This window comes from Salvelinus fontinalis, chromosome 29 (assembly GCF_029448725.1).
Source record: "Salvelinus fontinalis isolate EN_2023a chromosome 29, ASM2944872v1, whole genome shotgun sequence".
NCBI lineage: Eukaryota > Metazoa > Chordata > Actinopteri > Salmoniformes > Salmonidae > Salvelinus > Salvelinus fontinalis.
Window position 1 is genome coordinate 40,175,317 of NC_074693.1, and position 27,291 is coordinate 40,202,607.

The window sequence follows — 27,291 nt, forward strand, 5'->3', positions numbered from 1 at the left end:
AGGTTTTTGGATAAACGCCGAAAATAAATAAAAAACTGACTGAAAACAATAAAAAACGTATAAAAACTAAACGTATAAGATTTCCTAAGCTTGTGTTAACCTCAGACCTAATTGTTGCGGTTTATCCCAAAACGTTATTATTTCCCCATTAATTTTCCCCATAGGGAACGAAACAGAGGTAACTAATTTCCGGTTTTTAGATCAAAATTTACCCAGGTACCGCCTCTTTTGACTCACGTGAACGTGCCAGAACATTGAAGCATATGCGCACTGTGCGGAGTTACGGACAACTTCAATGGTCTGTTATGAGACGAATTTTATTGTCCCAACAGACTTACATGATCATTGGGGTGGATGAGCTGCAAGAGCCCTTTGTCAGTACCTAGCTAGTTAACTAGCAGTAGCTGACCAACTCATACGATGTTTCCAGCTAGCAGATATTCAGTTCAAGGTAAGTTAGGTAACCAGCTATTCACACGCCTGTCATTTCCCATATGTTCTCTGTCTTGCCTTTTGACACTTATTGGTTCACCTATTTTGTAAATGATAGTTATCTATAATTTGAGAGTGGCATTGGCTAACATTTACTTAGTAAATAAGGTTGACATTAGCTTTGTGGAATCTTGAAACGGTAGCTCCAGTCTAGCACCTATGCCCGGTTTGCTAAGCTAAGCTAAGCTAAATATAGGGCAAAGTTGAAATCAAATACTGTTATAATATAGGTCACTAACGATTGTCATTTGGTCAGCCAATGTTAGTTTAGTACGTGCAAAAATACATTAAGTATTTTGTACGTTTTTAACTAATATTGAACTAAAGTAATATCATGAGTTATGCACTTTCAAAAGTAATTGGATGACTATCTTAGCTAACTAGCTAGCTAGCTTGACCGTGAGTGTCAATATTGACAGTTGTGACTTCTCATGGCGTCAATCTACTGACAAGCCAAGGCACGAATCATTTGTTTGTCTCGGGAAAGCTAGCCGTATTTGTTGACTGTTATAGGTGATAACGTAATTAACTGGCTGATACCAGTACTCTTTTGCTGACAATCTCATGACCTTAATGGACGTGGGTTACATGCCTATTGACAATTGCACATCAGTGGTGGTTGGTACCGTTCAAAATTAGGGAGGACAAAATAACAAGTATATGGCCTTATTTCTATTATAGCATATTGGATAACTGTCATTCATACACTGTACCATTCACCCAGCTCAATCTAACATAGATGGGTTCACGCTTCTACGGGACACTAGAATTTGCCCTATACCCATCATGAGGTTGCTACAACCTAGCCTACAAATGAAAGTTAATAATGTAGGTGCACAGTTCGAGAGACAAATTGGATTAATCAAGATGACATAGTGAAACTTACAATACCGACCTTGCACACTCTTGCCTGCATCAAGCTGATCAGGGGTGTAATCATTAGTCAAAAATCAGAGTTTGTATTGATTAATTCAGGTAGGTCCCTCCCTGTTTCATTCCATTTAAGAAACGTTTTGCAACAGAATCAGCAGAATGAATTCCCCCCAGATTACCTGCACACACAGTTCACTCTCATAGCAGCCACAAAGCATGCATCAACATCACTTTGCTCGTTGTTTAATTCCTTTTCACATTTACGCGCTCTTCTCCTCTCACCTTTTCCCTTTGCTTGTGGACTTCAGTGCACAACACAACCGCTGTCTGTGACCAGGTGCAAAAACCTCTCCAAGCCAAACCTTCATACCATAACCGCTACTTAGCCTACATCGATGTTACCATATTAACATCTAACATGTAGTAAACCCACAAAACATGTGTACAATCATACAGTACAGTGTACAGCAAGTAGTTTAGCAGTTACATCAGCGGACCCCAGTGGCAAAAAATTTATAAAACCGAAAGCTTAACTTGGAAGAGTTGCAGTGGTGGATAGCCTTAGCCTACTAGCTAACATAAATAACATTCCTCTCTTTTTTCAGTCAGGTGGTTGAGTAGGCTAAATTAGCTGCATAAGCTAAGTAAGTAAAAGGTAAACTAAGAAGAGAAGCAATACAACAAAATATAGCTCTGCTGCTTCTCATTAATTTTTGAAGAAATGAATTTGTTCAACTGTTAAGCTATTGTCTTTCTCTCTCTTTGAGTCAACTACTCCCCGCATTATATGCACTGCCGCGTTAGCTAGCTGTAGGTTATGCTACTACTATATTAATTATCTGATCCTTTGATTGGATGGACAACATCAGTTCATACTGCAAGAGCTCTAATAGGTTGGAGGACGTCCCCCGGAAGTCGTTTATAATTACTGTGTAAGTCTATGGAAAAGGGATGTGAACCATGAGCCTCCTGGGTTTTGTATTGAAGTCAATGTAATAGCTGCCCACCGGCTACACCATGGTGCTACCCTAGAGGCTGTTGAGGCTACTGTAGAACTTAACTGCAAAACAGGTTTAATCAGTTATTTGGTGACATGAATATATTTACTATAGTTTTATCTAAAAAGGATCACTTTTTTAAAAGTTTCACTATTTTAATGACATTTGCTGAGTAGGATGGTCCTCCCCTACCTCCTGATAAACCTCCACTGCTACATACGCCCATACAAATCTCATAGGCTGCTACGCAGAAGAATAGTGACACGTTCAGTTGCAATGTATTGTACAGCGTAACAGTTCTGCTGTATGACCCCAATAAAACTTCCATAATGACTTGAGTCATCAAGATAGCCGTAAACAAAGTCATGTCTTGAGTGTCCTTTTCACTGTCTGTCTGTTTGTACTGTGCATAAGGTAACTTGTGTACACACTCTGAAGGTATACAGTAGGACCTAACCTTATCAGCTTCCTCGCCAGTCCCAGTCGGCACTGACCGGATCTGCCTTGTTCTTTGCAGCCCAGAGGTGTATACGAGCATTGAAAACAGTGCAAGCGGAACATGCACCTCCACAGCACTACACATGGAGACGGAATTGCTCATCTGCAGTGATGCCTCGCATAACGTCACACTACACAATCTTCCCCAGGGACAAAGACCCACGATGGGAAGGTACTGTGTAATCCTCCTCACCCTTGGCACACTGTCTGAAATGGAATGCATTATATTATGCAAGACCCAAACACCTTTGTTTTTCTCATCTTATACCAATGCTGATAACATTTGAACTGATCTCATATGTGAGTGGGTGGGGAATATATGAGATTTGTCTTCCTAAAACAAACATATTTGCAGTGTTTTCCTCTAGCGCCGGCTGTTGGCTATACAGCCAGTTACCCACTCCCTTTCAGCCAGGTACATTTTTACAATTCGTAAGTCAGTCTAAAAGTTAGCTGAGCACTGTCCCGCTAGAATGAACGATATGAATTAGCTAGGCTACTTTTAAATTCTCAAGTCACAAAGTCAGCCGAGCCCTCTCCCGCTAGAATAAACGATATGCATCTTCTAGCGATCTATTCATAGGTCAGGCCCCTGTCAGTCAAAGTGAGCGATGACAGGGAAACACTGTTGGTTTAACAGTCTGCCCCACCTCCCGGTACCTGTGTGTGTTGTGTATGCTGTGGTTGAAGTCACATTTTTTTACACTGAGGGAGAGCGCATGATGCTCCTTTATCTATTGGAGTCAACCTTTCTATTACTAGTCCAAAGCTCTAACCACTAGGCTACCTGCCGCTCTCTACATTTGCAAACATTTTCTAAAAGCCTGTTTTCACTTTGTCATTATGGGTTATTGTGTGTAGATTGAGGAAAATGTATTAAATCTTTTTAGAATAAGGCTGTAACTTAACAATGTGTAAAAAGTGAAGGGGTCTGAATACTTAATGAATGCACTGTATATAGTATTTTCAAAGATTATTTATATAGGTCTACTGATTTAATCCAAGTGTTGACAATGGAGTAATCAACTGCTGCTTTCTGCGTAGCAAAGCCCATGATTAACACCTGCTTCATTTTTCAGTCATACCTATTATTGCAGATAGCTGAAAAAATGCCTCTTAAAAGGAAGCTTGAAGCCTTTGGAAGTCGGTAGACTTTTACAACTAGTTGTTAAAGAATCTTGTAAAACAAGTTTAACATTTTATTTTATTAATGACATACTGCAATTCAAAGAGTTGCAAACACTTGTTAATTATTTCACTAATTTAACTGATATCTTAACACCTATGGACCCAGAACTTATTTGAGCATTTGTTCTGTTTATTTTAGAGACCCATTTGAGAAAGTGCCCATCACATAATTACCTGGCCAAGGCTTTTGACTCTGTCAATCACCACATTCTTATTGGCAGACTCGACAGCCTTGGTTTCTCAAATGATTGCCTCGCCTGGTTTACCAACTACTTCTCTGATAGAGTTCAGTGTGTCAAATCGGAGGGCCTGTTGTCCGGACCTCTGGCAGTCTCTATGGGGGTGCCACAGGGTTCAATCCTCGGGCCGACTCTCTTCTCTGTATACATCAATGATGTTGCTCTTGCTGCTGGTGATTCTCTGATACACCTCTACGCAGACGACACCATTCTGTATACTTCTGGCCCCTCTGGACACTGTGTTAACTAACCTCCAGACGAGCTTCAATGCCATACATCTCTCCTTCCGTGGCCTCCAACTGCTCTTAAACACAAGTAAAACTAAATGCATGCTATTCAACCGATCACTGCAAGGCACCTGCTCGCCCGTCCAGCATCACTACTCTGGATGGATCTGACTTAAAATACGTGGACAAGCCTCCCGGGTGGAGCAGTGGTCTAGGGCACTGCATCGCAGTGCTAACTGCGCCACCAGAGTCTCTGGGTTCGCCCCCAGGCTCTGTCGCAGCCGGCCGCGACCGGGAGGTCCGTGGGGCGACGCACAATTGGGCTAGCGTCGTCCGGGTTAGGGAGGGTTTGGCCGGTAGGGAATTCCTTGTCTCATCGCGCTCCAGCGACTCCCGTGGCGGGCTGGGCGCAGTGCGCGCTAACCAAGGGGGCCAGGTGCACGGTGTTTCCTCCGACACATTGGTGCGGCTGGCTTCCGGGTTGGAGGCGCGCTGTGTTAAAGAAGCAGTGCGGCTTGGTTGGGTTGTGCCTCGGAGGACGCATGGCTTTCGACCTTCGTCTCTCCCGAGCCCGTACGGGAGTTGTAGCGATGAGACAAGATAGTAATTACTAGCGATTGGATACCACGAAAATTGGGGAGAAAAAGGGATAAAATAAAAAAAATAAAAAATAAAAAATAAATACGTGGACAACTACAAATACCTAGGTGTCTGGTTAGACTGTAAAGTCTCCTTCCAGACTCACATTAAGCATCTCCAATCCCAAATCAAATCTAGAATCGGCTTCCTATAGCGCAACAAAGCATCCTTCACTCATGCTGCCAAACATACCCTCGTAAAACTGACCATCCTACCGATTCTCGACTTCGGTGATGTCATCTATAAAATAGCCTCCATCACTCTACTCAACAAACTGGATGCAGTCTATCACAGTGCCATCCGTTTTGTCACCAAAGCCCCATACACTACCCACCATTGCGACCTGTACGCTCTCGTTGGTTGGCCCTCGCTTCATACTCTTCGCCAAACCCACTGGCTACAGGTTATCTACAAGTCTCTGCTAGGTAAAGCCCCACCTTATCTCAGCTCACTGGTCACCATAGCAGCACCCACTCGTAGCACGCGCTCCAGCAAGTATATCTCACTGGTCACCCCCAAAGCCAATTCCTCCTTTGGTTGTCTTTCCTTCCAGTTCTCTGCTGCCAATGACTGGAATGAACTGCAAAAATCTCTGAAGCTGGAGACTCATCTCTCCCTCACTAGCTTTAAGCACCAGCTGTCAGAGCAGCTCACAGATCACTGCACCTGTACATAGATGGGCTGTTTACAGATGGGCTATCTACCTACCTCATCCCCATACTGTATTTATTTATTTTTTGCTCCTTTGCACCCCAGTATCTCTACTTGCACATTCATCTTCTGCACATCTACCATTCCATTGTTTTAATTGCTCTATTGTAATTACTTCACCACCATGGCCTATTTATTGCCTTAACTCCCTTATCTTACCTCATTCACTCACTGTATATATACAGTGGGGCAAAAAAGTATTTATTCAGCCACCAATTGTGCAAGTTCTCCCACTTAAAAAGATGAGAGAGGCCTGTAATTGTCATCATAGGTACACTTCAACTATGACAGACAAAATGAGAAAAAAAATCCAGAAAATCACATTGTAGGATTTTTAATGAATTTATTTGCAAATTATGGTGGAAAATAATTATTTGGTCACCTACAAACAAGCAAGATTTCTGGCTCTCACAGACCTATAACTTCTTCTTTAAGAGGCTCCTCTGTCCTCCACTTGTTACCTGTATTAATGGCACCTGTTTGAACTTGTTATCAGTATAAAAGACACCTGTCCACAACCTCAAACAGTCACACTCCAAACTCCACTATGGCCAAGACCAAAGAGCTGTCAAAGGACACCAGAAACAAAATTGTAGCCCTGCACCAGGCTGGGAAGACTGAATCTGCAATAGGTAAGCAGCTTGGTTTGAAGAAATCAACTGTGGGAGCAATTATTAAGAAATGGAAGACATACAAGACCACTGATAATCTCCCTCGATCTGGGGCTCCACGCAAGATCTCACCCCGTGGGGTCAAAATGATCACAAGAACGGTGAGCAAAAATCCCAGAACCACACGGGAGGACCTAGTGAATGACCTGCAGAGAGCTGGGACCAAAGTAACAAAGCCTACCATCAGTAACACACTATGCTGCCAGGGACTCAAATCCTGCAGTGCCAGACGTGTCCCCCTGCTTAAGCCAGTACATGTCCAGGCCCATCTGAAGTTTGCTAGAGAGCATTTGGATGATCCAGAAGAAGATTGGGAGAATGTCATATGGTCAGATGAAACCAAAATATAACTTTTTGGTAAAAACTCAACTCGTCGTGTTTGGAGGACAAAGAATGCTGAGTTGCATCCAAAGATCCCCATACCTACTGTGAAGCATGGGGGTGGAAACATCATGCTTTGGGGCTGTTTTTCTACAAAGGGACCAGGACGACTGATCCGTGTAAAGGAAAGAATGAATGGGGCCATGTATCGTGAGATTTTGAGTGAAAACCTGCTTCCATCAGCAAGGGCATTGAAGAAGAAACGTGGCTGGGTCTTTCAGCATGACAATGATCCCTAACACACCGCCGGGAAACGAAGGAGTGGCTTCGTAAGAAGCATTTCAAGGTCCTGGAGTGGCCTAGCCAGTCTCCAGATCTCAACCCCATAGAAAATCTTTGGAGGGAGTTGAAAGTCCATGTTGCCCAGCATCAGCCCCAAAACATCACTGCTCTAGAGGAGATCTGCATGGAGGAATGGTCCAAAATACCAGCAACAGTGTGTGAAAACCTTGTGAAGACTTACAGAAAAGATTTGACCTCTGTCATTGCCAACAAAGGGTATATAACAAAGTATTAAGAGAAACTTTTGTTATTGACCAAATACTTATTTTCCACCATAATTTGCAAATAAATTCATTAAAAATCCTACAATGTGATTTTCTGGATTTTTTTTTCCCTCATTTTGTCTGTCATAGTTGAAATGTACCTATGATGAAAATTACAGGCCTCTCTCATCTTTTTAAGTGGGAGAACTTGCACAATTGGTGGCTGACTAAATACTTTTTTGCCCCACTGTACTTTTTGTTTTCTTTTTGTTCTACCCTATTATTGACTATGTTTTGTTTATTCCATGTGTAACTATGTTGTTGTATGTGTCGAATTGCTATGCTTTATCTTGGCCTGGTCGCAGTTGCAAATGAGAACTTGTTCTCAACTAGCCTACCTGGTAAAATAAAAAAATAGATTTTTAAATTGAACCTTTGATTTATTTATTAAATAAATTAAGTAAATAGCCAAAATTCTGTTTTGATAAACTATTTGAAGATCAAACATAATTGTGTCAATTCATATCTTGCAGTAAAATACTTTAATCTCGAAGACAGGTTAATGTACAACACATTTAAATAAAAGTTTAATGTTCTCTTACTTAGAAAATAGTCCTGATCTTCAAGGCCTGGAAAATTATATAATAATACACTGAATTCATAGATTTTCAGTCATTTAAATTGTAAACACAATACCACAACTAATGTTTCCAATGAGGGAGGTAAACTTAAAGTATTAAATAATCGCTTTCTATTTCAGATTGAATCACGGCATTAGAATGTACCAGAGGCCACGAAAAATAGAGCTTGTTCGGCAATCCTGGGGGATCCTGGCTGTCAACTTTTTATATTTGGCTGGCTACTCCATGTGCTTGTGGAAAATACTAGTTGTCCTTCAATGTGCATCTATGGGATGCTGTTGCAAATTAACACTGATGTCAAAACTACAAGTTTCTACTTTTGACATTCAGATAGTACTACATACTAATATTCCAGTTTGTCTTTATGGAGGCTTGTGTAACCTTGCCCGAGACCTGAAGATTTGTGTGATCTCCCCCAAGCTAATGACTAGGCTGTAGCTCAGTGGGCTAGTACATTATTGTGCTGCTCAGACGACCGAGGTTCCAAACCCACTTGGTGACACATACCTATTTGTGTGTGGCATTTTGTTTCTGTCCAGGTGTGGAGATGGCGCGGTTTGCTGACGAGGCTGATGTGGTGATAGTGGGAGGGGGCCCCGCGGGGCTGTCTGCAGCCATCCGGCTGAAGCAGCTGGCCAAAGAGCAGGAGAAGGAGCTGCGTGTGTGCCTGGTGGAGAAAGCGTCTCAGATCGGCGCACACACCCTCTCCGGGGCCTGCCTGGAGCCCAGCGCCCTCAACGAACTCTTCCCAGACTGGAAGGAGAGAGGGGTATGTTAGTGTCATCTCGTGTGTGTGTGTGTGTATAGGCCCTATACAATCTGTCTCCAGCTTCAATTGTTGGGACATTCAGAGACCTGTCCCCAACGTTGTATCTGTTAGGCTTGGGCGGTATACCATGCAATGGTTTTTCAACACTGTTGAAACTATTTCCTTTACATTTTGTTTTATAAATGTGAATATTTGTAGCTACTTTAAGTAAATACCTGCAGTCAACTTGTACAATACATTAGGAGATAAAGAAGATTGCGTTAATTAGGATTTTTTTCATTATGAAGCTTACATGTAGTCCCCAGTCACGTTGTGTTTGTTTACAAGCACACAACAATGAGAGACCGGCGCCTTGAGTCACTCACTGTTGTGCAGCAGTTACAGTATGGAATTCACAACTAAATGTTTGCCAGCTAGATACAGTGCATTCTAAAAGTGTTCAAACCCATTGACTTTGTTACAGCTTTATTTATGAAATAGATTTTTTTTTTTTTATTCCTCAGGCTACACACACTACTGCATAATGACAAAGCAAAAAAAAAGGTTTTTAGAAATGTTTGCTAATGTATTAAAAATAACTCCAATCACATTTACATAAGTATTCACACCCTTTACTCAGTACTTTGTTGAAGCACTTTTGGCAGCGATTACAGCCTTGAGTTGTCTTGGGTATGATGCTACAAGCTTGGCACACCTGTATTTGGGGAGTTTCTCCCATTCTTCTCTGCAGATCCTCTCAAGCTCTGTCAGGTTGGATGGGGAGCTTCGATGCACAGCTATTTTCAGGTCTCTCCAGAGATGTTCGATCAGGTTTTAGTCCGGGCTCTGGCTGGGCCATTCAAGGACATTAAGACTTGTCCCGAAGCCACTCCTGCATTGTCTTGGCTGTGTTCTTAGGGTCGTTGTCCTGTTGGAAGGTGAACCTTCACCCCAGTCTGAGGTCCTGAGCACTCTGGAACAGGTTTTTATCAAGATTCTCTCTGTACTTTGCTATTCATCTTTGCCTCGATCCTGACTAGTTTCCCAGTCCATGACGCTGAAAAACATCCCCACTCCACCCATGCTTTACCGTTGGGATGGTGCCAGGTTTCCTCCAGACATGACGCTTGGCATTCAGGGCAAAGAGTTCAATCTTGCTTTCATCAGACCAGAGAATCTTGTTTCTCGTGGTCTGAGTCCTTTAGGTGCCTTTTGGCAAACTCCAAGCGGGCTGTCATGTGCCTTTTACTGAGTAGTGGCTTGTGCCTGGCCACTGGACCATAAATGCCTGATTGGTGGAGTGCTGCAGAGATGGTTGTCCTTCTGGAAGGTTCTCCCATCTCCACAGAGGAACTCTGGAGCTCTGTCAGTGAACATTGGGTTCTTGGTCACCTACCAAGGCCCTTCTCCCCGATGGCTCAGTTTGGCTGGGCGGCCAGCTCTAGGAAGAGTCTTGGTGGTTCCAAACTTCTTCCATTTAAGAATGATAGAGGCAACTGTGTTCTTGGGGACCTTCAATGCTGCAGACATTTTTCAGTATCCTTCCCCAGATCTGTGCCAGACAATTCTACAGACAATTCCCTCGACTTCATGGCTTGGTTTTTGCTCTGACATGCACGGTCAACTGTTGGACCTTAGATAGACAGATGTGTGTGCCTTTCCAAATCATGTCCAGCCAATTGAATGTACCACAGGTGGACACCAATCAAGTTGTTGAAACATCTCAAGGGTGGTCAATGGAAACAGGATGCACCTGAGCTCAATTTCGAGTCGCATAGCAAAGGGTCTGAATAGTTATGTAAAAAGGGTATTTCTGGGTTTTTTTAATAAATTTGCAAACATTTCTAATAACCTGTTTACGCTTTGTCATTATGGGGTATTGTGTGTAGATTGAGGGGGAAAAATTAATACATTTTAGAATAACACTAATGTAACAGTGTGGAAAAAGTGAAGGGGTCTGAATACTTTACAAATGCACTGTATGTCTACAGAAGTAAGACATCCTGCTTCTATTGCCTGTTTGAGTGTTTGTTTAATAGCCTACTGATTTCCGTGAGCACCAAGCCCCACGCAACCACATGTAGGATAAACAATTTCACAATCCGACTGTTTTTCATCTTTGTTATGCCGTAAAAAAGGCTTTACACTTTTCTTCCATTAGAACAGCCTCTCTGGTATTACTTGTAATTAGTTTTGTGTTTACACTGTTCCAAAGGTCAGAAAAATTATAATAATAACCCTCCTTGTTATTATTACTATTATGATCATTATAATAAGTCATATCATTATTATTAGTAGACTTATTATAGCAGTCTTGTATTACCACCATCAATTGAACTGTAGGCCTAAGGGCGCATCCTATTTTATCTTAATACCGTAACTTAGGCCTATATTTCATTACTTGGGCTACTGTATGAACCAATCATTTATTTGTTCAAGTCATCACACGGCATACGAGTCATTCATGATTTGAAATGCAATCAAGCATTTTAGTTTTAAAATAAAATAACCACAACATTTTTGGGAATAATTAGCTGTAAACAATGAATAACAGTTCCATTTTGCAGTTGCTTTCACGAATGCTTGCGACTGATTAGTCTTTGCTGTAATAAAGGCTTTACAAAAAAAAAAAACATTACAACAGACTCTCTAGTACGCTTATCATTTATTTAGGGTTGACATTGTTCTAAACAGTCAAACTATATTGTTCCTTAACTTATTTTTCTTGATCTCTAGTATTTTCCACAACTAGTCAAATGTATTCCACACATCTGACTTCCCCTCCATGTCCTGAGCAACGAGTAAACAAACATTCCCCTGTTTCGAGTTGTCCTCCGCATCCATCTTGCTATCACGTGTTAATGTGTTCAGAGTTTGTTATAACCATTTTATTGATGTGATTATGGTGTGCTATAGGTCAGGCCCTATTGGTCACGTGCATGTGATGCATACATGTGTCATGGAAAAGAGAGCAAGAGTTAAGGTAGTAGGGAATGTTTTTCCTTTTAACAAATGAGGGATTTCGCTAACAGAACTCTTCAGTCAGAAATGGCTGTAATTTTGTTGCCGCTTCAGCAACACGGACAGCGTGATAAACATGTTCTGTGGTGGTCGCTGCAGCAGGGGGGAGTGAAAAACAACAGGAATTAGTCAGTCACTCGCTGTCTTTAAAAAATAAAAGTGTATATACAGCGCAGCAAGTCTGAGCCCAGCCCGTACATTCAAATAAATTGCGGTCAGACTCCCTCTAGTTATTTGTGTGTCTTAATTATTTCATCAAACAGTGCGCTTAAAGCATTAGACAAGCTCAGTGCATGTAGTTGATTAGATTAAAACGTTGTTGTTGACCAATCTATTGGTCGAAAGAACAGACGACTCTTGATCGACCAAGATTATTTTTTTTGCCTGGGACAGCCCTACTCTACTTGCTTGCTTGCTCATGTGTGTATTCCTTATTCCCGGTAATGGAGATGGGCAGCGACATCAATAATTAGCTGGCAAGCCTTTAGGGCTATCAGGCAAACTTACTTTACTGGTGACATGCACCCAGGGCAAATTTGAACATTTCTATAAAAACTTTGATCTATGTGCTAATATTTGGATTTTCCTTACATTATTCTGTTTAGTTATAGCAGAGTTGGAGTCAGTGGGCCATACACATTCATGAATTGAATTACACTCCTGTGGAGATGTGCCCTATCTAGTTCTACTGAGAGAGGGATAGATTTATAAATGAAATGCACTCCCATCTGAGGGCTGCTTCAGCAGGTCTGTTGAAAATGTTCAAATGTCATTCAGAGGAAAGGGGCATCTTCACACTGAGTTCACTCTGCAGGAGTTTCTTTCCACTGAGAGAGATTTCAAATGAAATGGTCCACAACTCTGCTCTCTATTATTTAAGTATTGAGCACGTCAGTCTAAGAAAGGTTGCCAGTCTAAAGGTTGCCTGTCTATGGAAAGGTAAAGGGAAATATGCAGCATAATTCGCAGATACACACAGGATATGGACCTGGCATATTCTTTGTTTTATTTTTTCAGTCTCAGACATTACATTTAAGTAATTTAGCAGATGCTCTTAACCATAGTGACTTACAGGAGCAATTAGGGGTAAGTGCCTTGCTCGAGGGCACATGGACAGATTTGTCGGCTCAGGGATTCGAAACGGCAGCCTTTCAGTTACTGGCTCAACGCTCTTAACCGCTAGGCTACCTGCCGCCATACCTAACTGCAGACGTAACTATCACAGACATAACGTTGAGAGTACATCAGTCCTAGACATCACTATGATACTACCCAAGGGAACATCTTGCAAGCAACACCCAGGCTAAAAAATAAAGTGTTCTGTTATTTGTGTACTCTTCTCTTAGGCACCCTTGAACACACCAGTGACCGAGGATTTATTTAGTATTCTAACCGAGAAATATAGAATCCCTGTCCCAATGCTGCCAGGTAAAGTATTACTACCCAAGGGAACATCTTGCAAGCAACACCCAGGCTAAAAAATAAAGTGTTCTGTTATTTGTGTACTCTTCTCTTAGGCACCCTTGAACACACCAGTGACCGAGGATTTATTTAGTATTCTAACCGAGAAATATAGAATCCCTGTCCCAATGCATGTTTTACAGGCCATCTTTTCAAATGACAACTCTAGCTTGTCACCTGTAAGCTCTGTCCTAAACATAAAGCTATTATGGTATGTGCAGTCTTTGTTTTTCATTCTATTTAATTTTTTGATTTTCCCCCACAGGTCTGCCCATGAACAACCATGGGAACTACATTGTGCGGCTGGGTCACTTTGTACATTGGTTGGGAGAGCAGGCTGAGGAGCTGGGAGTGGAGATATACCCTGGCTACGCTGCTGCTGAGGTGAGCACCGCCCACCATTCCTGACAATTTCAGAAAACACAGGCCATCCTACTAATATTGGCGTGATAATTACCATTGACAAGCTACATTGATCTTTCCTGGAACGTCAGCTTTTTCTCAGTAAACATTTACATAATTGTATGCCTTTGACCAGATATAGACTGATATTTTGAGCCAGCTCCCTTTTCATGCCTGAGATCGGATTTCACTGATGTGTTGTTGACGTATCGTGACTGGCTTTCATTGATCGTGTTTGCTTGAGGTATCATTCTACTTTCAAAAGTGTTTTAAATTTCAGATTTTGTTTTTAAGGTTTTGTTTCATGAAGATGGAAGTGTGAAAGGAATTGCCACCAATGATGTGGGCATCGCTAAGGATGGTTCGCCAAAGGTAAACTTATGCAGATTTATGTCAATAAAATGGACTCATCACTGTACGGAAAGTCTTAAGTTATTTTCCTTGGACAAAGTACAAATGTTTTTCTCCTATGTATGGTCATTTTGTACAGTATAGAGTTTGACTGTAAAAACTGAATTTTATAAAAACGAGGAAGAATCAGCACTGAATAGAATATAATTTGTTTTATGAAAGCGACAAATCGCCTCATCCCTGGTATATCAGAATAAAATGTTCCTCTCAATTTGCCTCTGCAGGATGTGTTTGAGAGGGGGATGGAGCTCCATGCTAAAGTGACCCTGTTCGGAGAGGGCTGCCACGGCCACTTGGCCAAGCAGCTCTACAGGCAGTTCAACCTCAGGGAGAACTGTGAACCACAGACCTACGCCATTGGCCTGAAAGAGGTAAAATCCCAAAGCAACTGTATTTGGAACGAATAAACAAAGAATCTGTTTTTAATCAGTCATACAATACAGATATCTTAATGTAACCAAATCAGAATGTCATATTCATTACATTTTTGTCATTTAGCAGATGCTTTATGCACAACGACTTACATGAATGTTGTTTTTCTGTCTAACCAGCTGTGGCTGATTGATGAGAAGAAGTGGAGGCCGGGCAGAGTGGAGCATTCGGTGGGCTGGCCGTTGAACAGGAACACGTATGGCGGCTCCTTCCTCTACCACCTGAACGAGGGCGAGCCACTGGTGGCCTTGGGCTTTGTGGTGAGTCCCGGTTATGGCAGCCATTTTGGCTCCTTGCCATTGATGTCAACTGCCAAACTACCAGCCATGCTAACACTTGGAAACGGTCTAAACACTAAATGAAATAACATTTGTTAAACTGAGGTCAGTGTATGACAATGCACTATACTTCTACCCTTCTCTTTATCCAATTGGCTTTTTAAGGGGATGCTTGTCAACTTACCTTGTGAAGCTTCATTAGGCCAGCTTGGGCCTAAAGGGACGACTTGAGATATGTGATAACTCAAACTTTTATGAAGATCATATATTGAAGTCAATGACCGATTGTATCAAAATCGTAATGCTGTGTATTTCCCCACTTCCAGGTTGGTCTTGACTACACCAACCCCTACCTCAGCCCCTTCAGAGAGTTCCAGCGCTGGAAGCACCATCCCTTCGTTGCCAAGACCCTGGAGGGAGGTAACAGAATTGCCTACGGAGCCAGGGCGCTCAACGAGGGAGGCTATCAGGTGTGTGTCTATTTTTTTTTATGTACTACTCAAAGGTATGTGTCTGTGTGTGGTTCTGTACCAAGGTTTCCGTTAGCCGATAATAGCCAGCTTTTCGGTGATAAATAAAATTGGCGCCGGCAAATTGCCCTGGAGAAGAAAAAAAATCCTATTGCGAAATAATGCTTTTTAACCTATTCATTGATGGAAATACCAGTCGATGGAAATACATTTGATTGGTCATGCTTATCGTCCTATAAGTTAAATGCATAATTAAATGAGCGCATGTACAGTATTTATGTATCTTATTTATCACATGCATACAGCATATAGATACAGAGCCTTTGAGTGTAAAATCTGTCAGACAGCGCGAGAGCAGCTGCTACAGCATCTCAAACAGCAAATACATAGACAACGGAAGGCAGCCTTCATCAGATCGTCACACACCACTTTGCAATGAGCTGGAGGCAGTATGCATTTTGAAAACATATACTTAATTGTTTGAAACCTGAACGTTTTACTACATATTATGAGGCATGTCTTACCTTGCTTCAAGGTAGCCTAGCCAAAATCAGACCATATCCGTGGAGGCAATTCTTTTTTTATCAACTCTCTCATTGGCTACTGGACAAAGGCAAAACCCTAGTCATATTAGCAACCCATCTTAGAGCTCCCCTCTTTCAACACTTCAAACAGATATTTTCATCTTTGTCACATGAAACCGCTTGCATGTGTGGTGCACTTTCACAATGGTGTTTTCCAATGAATTGCATTATGGAACAAACATTCGCGCGTTTCCTTACTGCCTTGTGCGCGTCGCTACGTTTTATGTAAAGAAATGAACAGTTTATCAACATTTTAAGCTAAACATTCAGATCTGTTGCATCAGACTCATTGCTTTTTAAGGTTTATTTGTATGTAGCCTAGGCCCACTGGTTGCATGATTTTGAGATCTATCGTCCCACAACTGTTCCAGAGTCAGTTTGGAGTAGGCTGTTTCTTTCTCGAAAAGCTGACCAATACAATAGGTAAACTTTTCTACTATGGGGGGATAGTAGATTGACATAGGCTAGTGATTTTGCTGTTCGTTACTCATCTTGTTGGCTGAGGAAAAGGTACACGTGGAGAGTTATTCTAACATCTTCAAAATGCACATCTGAATTCGGTAAGAAGGACCACACATTGTTGCATCCTCGACTTGCATGTTCTTTTTATAATCTAAATGGGATTTCTCTCATTCTGAGCACAATGGATGGAAACCCTAATCAGGTCGGGTAAATAAAAATGCTGTCCTGCGCCACATTTTCGTAACGTTAATGTGTGTCTCGGTATCAAAAATGGGAAATACGTGAATCTTAGGTCAGGTTTTCCACTGGTTCTTATTCCATGAAAGCATTTTACCATTACATTCAAGATTATAATCTTTACCTGTCTTCCTCCATCCAGTGCCTCCCTAAAGTGACATTCCCTGGGGGGATGCTTATCGGATGCAGTCCGGGCTTCATGAATGTACCAAAGATCAAAGGCACCCACACGGCCATGAAGAGCGGCATGCTGGCCGCAGAGGCCATCTTCCCCAAAGTCACAGCCGAAGACCCAGCATCTGAAACGGCAGGTAGGTTAAACCAGACCAAAACCTTTTCCTTTCATTGAAATGCTCCCTCACACACACACACACACACACAACTCTGTGAAGCCAAAGGCACATTTCTACACTATAAAATATGCAATGAATACACTATTAAAGAGTGTAATTTGTTGAGACATTTATCGCTAATGCTAATCGGGGGGGGGGGGGGATATGTTAATTGCTTTTCTCCAGTGTGTCATTTTTGTATGTAAATTACTGGAATTTTATTTTATTAAAAGAAAAACAAAGTAAATGAGCAATTTTAATTTGTGGGTGCAAGATCATCTCTAACATTTTACTGTCATCCGAATACAATTATACTTCTTTTCATTTGTCCTCCAGGACTTCACATACCGGAGTATGAGGACAATTTGAAGAAGTCTTGGATCTGGAAAGAGCTGTACGCAGTGAGGAACATCAGGCCGTCGTTCCACAACTACTTTGGACTGTACGGGGGCATGGTCTACACTGGTGTCTTCTACTGGATACTTAGAGGGAAGGAGCCATGGACTCTGAAACATGCAGGTACAGCATATTGATGATTTGTATGACGTATTCATCAGGAAAGATGGTCTGTTTCTGTTTTAGCCTAGTTCTTATTGGCAACAACTGTTTTGCTATATGCACATCAAAATCATGCACTCATGCTGAGAATTGCTTTACGGAACAAACCAATGTTTTATCTGGCCTGCAACCAACTGAGGTTTGATAACTCCCAACTCTTTTACCCTAGGCTTGGACTCAGCCCAACTGAAACCGGCTAAGGAGTGCACGCCCATCGAGTACCCCAAGCCTGATGGCAAGCTGAGCTTCGACCTGCTCTCTTCTGTGGCTCTGAGCGGTACCAACCACGAGGGGGACCAGCCCCCCCACCTCACCCTGAAGGACGACAGCATCCCTGTGGCCAACAACCTGGCCATTTACGATGGGCCCGAGCAGCGCTTCTGTCCAGCAGGTACCACTGATGCACAATTACAAATCCATCCTTAGCCCATACAACATAGGCACTTAATTTAGATCTGAAAGGGTTGGATACGTATAAGCAATAGGTCATTGTCATTAAAACGTTACAATACAGTGCAGAGCACTGGCTGCTGGGGGGCAAGGAGACCCCCAGCTCCGCTAAAATCTTTGACAATTATGCGTCGTTTTCAAGGGATTGTTAAATGTTATAGCAACCTAGCCAACTATTTGGCTTTAATATAGTCACCTCTCGAAGAGCATAGTCAGACTACACATTTCTGATTCTTCCGCATTTAGCTAGCACATCGGTGCTTTTTATGATCAGTAAACATGAATTGATCGTGTCATTTCAGATATGTGAGGATAGCCTATCCATTGGCATGTAGCCAGCTAAGCAAACAATGTGTCATTTAGTTGCTTCATCAGATTAGGCTGTTGAAAAGAGCTTGACATCGGCAAGTCCTCGTCCTGGTAAAGTTGTCAGTCGGACTACTGTCATCACCACTATAGATGGCTATATCCAAATATTGTTCGATTTGCTTGCCATCTTGTTAATCCCCTGAAAGTTGGCTTGTTAAGAGATGTGATCTGTTATTAGCTAGCTAGCCAATTTGACGTGGTCTATCAATCAATGTAGACATGTCTGTCAGCAGCAATCGTGATTAACCCTCGAGTCATTTTACGCGGCCTTGCGGAAATCAAATTAGCATAAAAACATCCCCATAAAGATCTCTGTTTTAAGCTAAAGATATATTTTTTGCATGGGCTCAATACAACACATCGGTGGTGAAAAGTGACTCCCTTATGGAAAGGTGAGACTCTTATGAATACCTACATGTTTTACTCTACGACCCCCACAAGCGTCACGGGACTCGTCTGAAGTTGGTACCGCCGATCTGCCAACTTCTGTTTAGGGTCCCAACAGTTTGGGCTACACACTAATATGATCCCTCTATAGAAAGGTGAGTCTTTCACGGACACGTACATGTTTTGCTCTAGGACGCCCACAAGCCTCGCCAGAAGGTAGCCCGGTACCAGTTAGAAAATGAATGGCAGTATTTATGGAAGTAGTTTAGTGGATAACAAAAGGGTTGTGTCTCTTCTTTTTCTTCTTATCTCTGATATAGGACAAACACTTTAAAACAAACTTCCCTTTGATTAATATGTTTAGCCAACTGTACAAAGTTTCTACTGGTAGCTTGCAAAGTAAACATTATTAGCTAACAGTACATTGGCAAATGTGCCCTTCTGCTGCTCGACAGGCAGAGCCCAAAAAGCTTGGGAAATGAACCTAAACCACTCGTCAATTTATAGTTCACTTTTATTTTAAATCCCTCAAATATCCAATTAATGGTGTCCAATATTGAGCGAGAGAGAGGCTACCCTCACGTATCTGAAATCACATGATCAATTGATGTTTACTGATCATGAAAAGCATGCAGTTAACTGCTGTATAACTCAAGCTAAATGTGTGCAATTGTTTTGCATGGAATAATCTGAAATGTGTAGTTGTGACTATGCTCTTCAAAGAGGTGATGATATTACAACCAAAATAGTTAACATTAATTTAAAACTTCTTAGGGATCAAATCCCGTTAACGGGATCGATTTGACAACAGCCAGTGAAAGTGCAGGGCGCCAAATTCAAACAACAGAAATCTCAAAATAAAAATTCCTCAAACATACAAGTATTATACACCATTTTAAAGATAAACTTCTTGTTAATCCCACCACAGTGTCCAATTTCAAAAAGGCTTTACGGTGAAAGCATACCATGCGATTATGTAAGGTCAGCGCCTAGTCACAAAAAACATACAGCTATTTTTCCAGCCAAAGAGAGTAGTCAAAAAAGCAGAAATAGAGATAAAATAAATCACTAACCTTTGATTATCTTAATCAGATGGCACTCATAGGACTTCATGTTACACAATACATGTATGTTTTGTTCGATAAAGTTAATATTTATATCCAAAAATCTCATTTTACATTGGCGCATTATGTTCAGTAATGCTTTGCTTCCAAAACATCCGGTGATTTTGCAGAGAGCCACATCAATACAGAAATACTCATCATAAACGTTGATGAAAGATACAAGTGTTATGCATAGAATTAAAGATATACTTCTCCTTAATGCAACCGCTGTGTCAGATTTCAAAGAAGCTTTACAGCGAAAGCACACCATGCAATAATCTGAGTACAGCGCTCAGCCACCAAAACAAGCCATACAGATACTCGCCATGTTGTGGAGTCAACAGAAGTCAAAAATAGCGTTGTATAGAATCGATGTATAGAATCAATCTTTAGGATGTTTCTATCATAAGTCTTCAATAATATTCCAACTGGACAATTCCTTTGTCTTTAGAAAGGAAAGGGAACGAAGCTCGTGCTCACGGCTGCGCGCGTGACTAAACTAAAGGCTTTCAGCCAGACCCCTGGTTGAAACAGCTCTTATTCGCTCCCCTTTCACAATAGAAGCCTGAAACAACGTTCTTAAGACCTGTTGACATCTAGTGGAAGCCTTAAGAAGTGCAATCTGACCAAATTTACACTGTATATTGGATAGGCAATCACTTGAAAAACTACAAACCTCAGATTTCCCACTTCCTGGTTGGATTTTTATTACGTTTTTGCCTGCCATATGAGTTCTGTTATACTCACAGACATCAATCAAACAGTTTTCTATCCAAATCTACTAATAATATGCGTATCTTAGCTTCTGGGCCTGAGTAGCAGGCAGTTTATTCTGGGCACGCTTTTCATCCGAGTGTGAAAATACTGCCCCCCCAGCCCAAAGAGGTTAACAATTCCTTGAAAACAGCATGTTTTTAAGATTGCTGTGTAATACTACTGTGGTGCCTTCAGGCATTGTGAGAGATAATAATCTGTGCAGCGCGACTGCAATGAGAACGACCTGGAACGTGCCCAATAGCTCCACCTAGGAGGTATGGAGCTAGGCCAGGGATCTCTGTGGAATTGAATATTACTGTCCACTAAAAGACCTGGCCCTCCATCAATAAAGCGCAAGCACACCATTGCCGCTTCCAAGTGCTGTCATTGCCTGCACGACCAGTATGACTCAAGACATTGATATTGATCAGCACAGCCAGGTTTATTCTCTGGAAGTCTCAATAAATTATCAGAGAGATATATATATATATATTTGTGAAATGGACATCAACCCCATTACTGCTACTGAGGCAGAGATGTAATACATGCAGTATGATTGATTCGACATGCAGACAACTGTTAGAAAGCAGTCTTCTCCACAGATGTATGGCCCAAATACTGTCCCCGAACTTGTGATTTATTTTGTGCATCTCTTTTATGGTTTTTCATCCATAATATAACTATTACATACTTTGTTGAACTTGACATTTAAAAATAGGTGGTAATCTCATGGATAATGGTTAGGGACACATAATGGCTGTTTGGGAGGGCTGCACTGCACACACCAATCATGAATCTGTCTGCATAGCTATATTCACAAATCTATCATTAAAACTTCTCGGGTAGGGGGCAGCATTTAGAATTTTGGATGAAAAGCATGCCCAAATTAAATTGCCTGCTACTCGGGCCCAGAAGATATGATATGCATATAACTGGTAGATTTGGATAGAAAACACTCTAAAGTTTCCAAAACTGTTAAAATAGTGTCTGTGAGTATAACGGAACTGATTTGGCAGTCGAAAACCTGAGAAATCCATTCAGGAAGTAGTTTTTTGTTTTGTAGTTTTCCATTCAATGCCATTACAGTATCCATTGACTTAGGACTCAAATTGCAGTTCCTATTCCTTCCACTAGATGTCAACAGTCTTTAGAAATTGTTTCAGGCTTGTATTCTGAAAAATTAGGAAGTAAGAGCAGTCTGAATGACTGGACCCTGCTGTGTCACAGAGCTTTTTCATGCGCGCGACCGAGAGAGTGCCTTTCATGTTTACCGTTTATATTGACAACGTTACTGTCCGGTTGAAATATTATCGATTATTTAGGCTAAAAACAACCTCAGGCTTGAATATAAACATCGTTTGACATGTTTCTAGGAACTTTACGGATACAATTAGGATTTTTTGTCTGCCTGTTGTGACTGCGTTTAGCCTGTGGATTACTGAAGAAAACACTCAAACAAAACAGAGGTTTTTAGATATAAAGAGAGACTTTATCGAACAAAAGGAACTTTTATTGAGTAAATGAATGTCTTCTGAGTGCAACCATATGAAGATCATCAAAGGTACGGGATTCATTTTATCTCCATTTCTGACTTGTGTAACTCTTCTACTTGGCTGGTTACTGTTTGTAATGATTTGTCTGCTGGCCTATGTTCTCAAATAATCGTACGGTATGCTTTCGCCGTAATGCATTTTAAAAATCTGACACCATGGTTGGATTCACAAGAAGTTAATCTTTAAACCTATGTAAAATGTTTTGTTTTCTGAATTTTTATTTTTATTCAGAGTATTTCTGTATTTGAATTTGGCGCTCTGCAATCTCACTGGATGTTGGCCCACATACCCTGGAGAGGTTTTAACCTACACTATATGTACAAAAGTATGTAGACACCCCTTCAATTTAGTGCCTACGGCTATTTCAGCCACGCCCGTTGTTGACCGGTGTATAAAATCGAGCACACAGCCATGCAATCGCCATAAACAAACATTGGCAGTAGAATGGCCGTCATAGGATGCCACCTTTCCAACAAGTCAGTTCATAAAATGTCTGCCCTGCTAGAGCTGCCCCAGTCAACTGTAAGTGCTGTTATTGTGAAATGGAAACGTCTAGGAGCAACAACAGCTCAGCCGTGAAGTGGTAGGCCACACGAGCTCACAGAACTGGACCGCTGAAGTGTGTAAAAATCGTCTGTCCTCGGTTACAACACTCACTATCGAGTTCCAAACTGCCTCTGGAAGCAACGTCAGCACAAGAACTGTTCATCAGGAGCTTCATGAAATGGGTTTCCACTGCCGAGCAGTCGCACACAAGCCTAAGATCACCATGCGCAATGCCAACCGTCGGCTGGAGCGGTGTACAGCTTACCGCCATTGGACTCTGGAGCAGTGGAAACGCGTTCTCTGGAGAATCTGGGTTTGGCGGATGCCAGGAGAACATAGTTGTCACTATGCCCCAATGCATAGTGACAACGGTAAAGTTTTTCATGGTTCGGGCTAGGCCCCTTAGTTCCAGTTAAGGCAAATATTAATGCTACAGCATACAGCGACATTCTAGACAATTCTGTGCTTCCAACTGTGGCAACAGTTTGGGGAAGGCCTTTTCCTGTTTCAGCATAATGCCCCCGTGCACAAAGCGAGGTCCATCAGAAATGGTTTGTCGAGATCGATGTGGAAGAACTTGACTGGCCTGCACAGAGCCCTGACCTCAACCTCATCGAACACCTTAGGGATGAATTGGAATGCCAACTGCGAGCCAGGCCTAATCGCCCAACATCAGTGCCCGACCTCACTAATGCTCTGGAAGCAAGTCCCTGCGACAATATTCCAACATCAAGTGGAAAGCCTTCCCAGAAGAGTGGAGGCTGTTATAGCAAAGGGGGAACCAACTCCATACTAATGCCCATGATTTTGTAATGAGATGTTTGAGCAGGTGTCCACATACTTGTGATCATGTTGTGTATGTAGTATCAGGAAAGTAAGGAGTGGCCTTTCTTTGCAAACCCGGGTTCATTGATAATCAAATATGAGTCACTCGAGAGCAGACCTACAGTAGTAGATAAAGGTATTACACGGAACCCAAACCGGCTGTGCGCGTTCGCCATCGTGCATACATTTATTTTATCCCCCCATACCAAATGCAATCACGACACAGGTTAAAATATCAAAACAAACTCTGAACCAATTAAATTAATTTGGGGATGGGTTGAAAAGCATTAAACATTTAACAAAGAAGGGCCAGAAGTATACAGAATGGTGTCGTCTGCGTAGAGGTGGATCAGAGAATCACCAGCAGCAAGAGCGACATCATTGATGTATACAGAGAAGAGTCAGCCCGAGAATTGAACCCTGTGGCACCCCCATAGAGACTGCCAGAGGTCCGGACAACAGGCCCTCCGATTTGATACACTACACTGAACTCTATCAGAGAAGTAGTTGGTGAACCAGGCGAGGCAGAGAAACCATGGCTGTTTACTCTGCCGATAAGAATGTGGTGATTGACAGAGTCGAAAGCCTTGGCCATGTCGATGAATACGGCTGCACAGTATTGTCTCTTATCGATGGCAGTTATGATATTGTTTAGGACCTTGAGCGGGGCTGAGGTGCACCCATGACCAGCTCGAAAGCCAGATTGCATAGTGGAGAAGGTACAGTGGGAATCGAAATGGTCGGTGATCTGTTTGTTAACTTGGCTTTTGAAGACATTTAGAAAGGCAGGGTAGGATAGATATAGGTCTGTAGCAGTTTGGGTCTACTGTCTCTCCCTTTGAAGAGGGGGATGACCGTGGCAGCTCTCCAAAATGTGGGGATCTCAGATGATACGAAAGAGAGGTTGAACAGGCTAGTAATGGGGTTGCAACAATTTCGGCAGATACTTTTAGAAAGGGAGGGTCCAGATTGTGTAGCCCGGCTGATTTGTAGGGGTCCAGATTTTGCACCCCTTCAGAACATCAGCTATTTGGATGAAGGATAAATGGGGAGGCTTGGGTGAGTTGCTGTGGGGGGTGCAGTGCAGTTGACCAGGGTAGCGGTAGCCAGGTGGAAAGCATGGCCACCCGTAGAAAAAATGCTTATTGAAATTATCGTAGATTTATCAGTGGTGAGTGTTTCCTAGCCTCAGTGCAGTGGGCAGCTGGGAGGAGGTGCTCTTATTCTCCATGGACTTTACATTGTACCAGAACTTTTTTGAGTTTGTGTTACAGGATGCAAATTTCTGTTTGAAAAAGCTAGCCTTATCTTTCCTAACGGCTTGTGTTTATTGGTTCCTAACTACACTGAAAAGTTGCATATCACGGGGGCTATTTGATGCTAATGCAGTACACTACAGGATATTTTTGTGCTGGTCAAGGGCAGTCAGGTCTGGAGTGAACCAAGGGCTATATCTGTTCCTGGTTCAAAAAACTTTGAATGGGGCATGCTTATTTAAGATGGTGAGGAAGCCACTTTTTTAAAGAATAACCAGGCATCCTCTACTGACGGGAGGAGGTCAATATCCTTCCAGGATACCCGGGTCAGGTCGATTAGAAAGGCCTGCTCGCTGAAGTGTTTTAGGGAGCGTTTGACAGTGATGAGGGGTGGTTGTTGGACCGCAGACCCATTACGGATGCAGGCAATAAAGCAGTGATCGCTGAGATCTTGGTTGGAGACAGCAAAGGTGTATTTGGAGGGCAAGTTGGTTAGGATGATATCTATGAGGGTGCCCGTGTTTACGGATTTGGGGTTGTACCTGGTAGGTTCATTGATAATTTGTGTGAGATTGAGGGCATCAAGCTTAGATTGTAGGATGGCCGGGCTGTTAAGCATGTCCCAGTTTAGGTCACCTAGCAGCACGAGCTCTGAAGATAGATGGGTGGGCAATCAAATCACATATGGTGTCCAGGGCACAGCTGGGGGCAGAGGGAGGTCTATAGCAAGCGGCAACGGTGAGAGACTTGTTTCTGGAAAGATGGAATTTTTAAAAGTAGAAGCTCGAATTGTTTGGGCACAGACCTGGATAGTATGACAACTCTGCAGTAGATTCCCACTCCGCCCCCTTTGGCAATTCTATCTTGTCAGAAAATGTTATAGTTAGGGATAGACATTTCTGGGGTTTTGGTGGTCTCCCTAAGCCAGGATTCAGACACGGCTAGGACATCCGGGTTGTCAGAGTGTGCTAAAGCAGTGAATAAAACAAACTTGGGGAGGAGGCTTCTAATGTTAACATGCATGAAACCAAGGCTTTTACGGTTACAGAAGTCAACAAATGAGAGCGCCTGGGGAATGGTAGTGGAGCTAGGCACTGCAGGGCCTGGATTAACCTCTACATCACCAGAGGAGGAGTAGGATAAGGCGCAGCCGGTTTGGGTTCCGTGTTAGGGTTGTGTCAATTAGTTTTTCTTAAAGAGGAATGTAAACAATAGGCTTTAGAATACCAGGTAATGGTAAATTGCCATTATTGCATCCCTGGAAAGATTTTCCCAAAAATGTCAATCACAAAAATGTAAGACCATGAACTCTGTGCATTGAGCTAAATTTGCTGGTGTCGGACCATATGAAAAGATGATACATGTTTTGAAAGCTGAGAAACAGCCCTTCCAAATGATAGGGCATACAATAGCAGCACATACATCACATGGTGTAATCAGTCAAGAAAAAACACTTGTGGAAATGTGTTTCTATGAAAACCACATTTCCCACACTTCCTAATGAAGAACGCATATTAGGTCTTATTTTGTAAGGTTTGAAATCAGAATAGAAATACATTTAACTGTGAATGGTTTATAGCAGTTTTAGTGAACGGTGGTATTTTTGTAATGTTCTTTTATCAGACACTTATCTGGATTGTATATTACAAATGGTATTTAGTCTTACATATACAGTATGATAATCAGACATAAATGATATAATATTAATCAAGAACTCTGAGGCGAATACATTCTCATTAAAACCTTAAAGTACAAGTTACATTGAACATTTTAATTAAAATAAGGTATAACAATAATTGGCATTTACAACTTCAATTTCTTCTGTACATACTTTACACTAGGCCTATAGCCTAATACCCAAATCAGAATAGGAAGAAATGTAAAAGCATGCAAGGGAGACTAAATGACCATTGAAAAATGTAGCTACTGGGTAAAGACTAGAATCCCTTTACTAGTGCCCATGTCTGCAGTGAGTCACATTTACTGGAGTTCCACAATCTAAAAAAAAAAGTGGCCCCTACGATGCATAAAACATCCTATTTTCTATCTTTCCTGTAACAATGAAATACATCTCTTTGCTTCCTGTTTCCATTTGAATGATGCCCTTCTTTCCCCCTTTTACTAGGTGTATATGAGTACGTTCCCCTTGAGACTGGAGAAGGTATGAGGTTGCAGATCAACGCTCAGAACTGCGTCCACTGCAAGACGTGTGACATCAAGGACCCCAGCCAGAACATCAACTGGGTGGTGCCCGAAGGCAGTGGAGGACCAGCCTACAACGGATTGTGATTTTATTTTATTCAGGCATATCACAAAGCAACAATTGTAGCATTGAGATCAGAAAATCTAGACCCTCTTTGTTGAGGTGGCTGCAAAAACACATTCAGGGCTTGCTGCCAAGACAGCTTGTAGAATACTATACTGTGTGCCTAGATATGAAACTGAATGTCACCATATTCTTTCAATATGGGAATTGTAAAATGGTTATTAAACAAGTGGCTTTGGTTCATGTATGGTGTTCTGAATAATGCACGTCATAAGCAGAAAGCTGCATTGACATAACTTCAAAATAGACTAACTTAAATTCATTAGCTATTGCAGGTACAA

The 27,291-nt window shown here is 41.9% G+C and overlaps 1 protein-coding gene across 1 annotated transcript; it reads left to right on the forward strand.

Moving 5' to 3' along the window:
* Window positions 1–226: 226 nt before the first annotated feature.
* LOC129827975 (electron transfer flavoprotein-ubiquinone oxidoreductase, mitochondrial-like) lies at window positions 227–27,189 on the forward strand. Its single transcript, XM_055889303.1, has 13 exons — window positions 227–451; window positions 2,881–3,033; window positions 8,583–8,812; window positions 13,159–13,240; window positions 13,539–13,657; window positions 13,970–14,047; window positions 14,311–14,457; window positions 14,638–14,778; window positions 15,123–15,266; window positions 16,692–16,860; window positions 17,218–17,400; window positions 17,609–17,830; window positions 26,810–27,189. The coding sequence occupies exons 1-13, from the start codon at window positions 421–423 to the stop codon at window positions 26,971–26,973; spliced, it is 1,863 nt and encodes a 620-aa protein (XP_055745278.1). The 5' UTR covers window positions 227–420; the 3' UTR covers window positions 26,974–27,189.
* Window positions 27,190–27,291: the final 102 nt, after the last annotated feature.

Bases quoted from the DNA above. Each gene is read 5' to 3' on its own strand.
- LOC129827975 (XM_055889303.1), top strand. From the start codon at position 421: ATGTTTCCAGCTAGCAGATATTCAGTTCAAG. The intron at 13,241-13,538 runs GTAAAGTATTAC...TTTCCCCCACAG, and splicing joins CCCTGTCCCAATGCTGCCAG to GTCTGCCCATGAACAACCAT. The intron at 17,401-17,608 runs GTACAGCATATT...CTTTTACCCTAG, and splicing joins ATGGACTCTGAAACATGCAG to GCTTGGACTCAGCCCAACTG.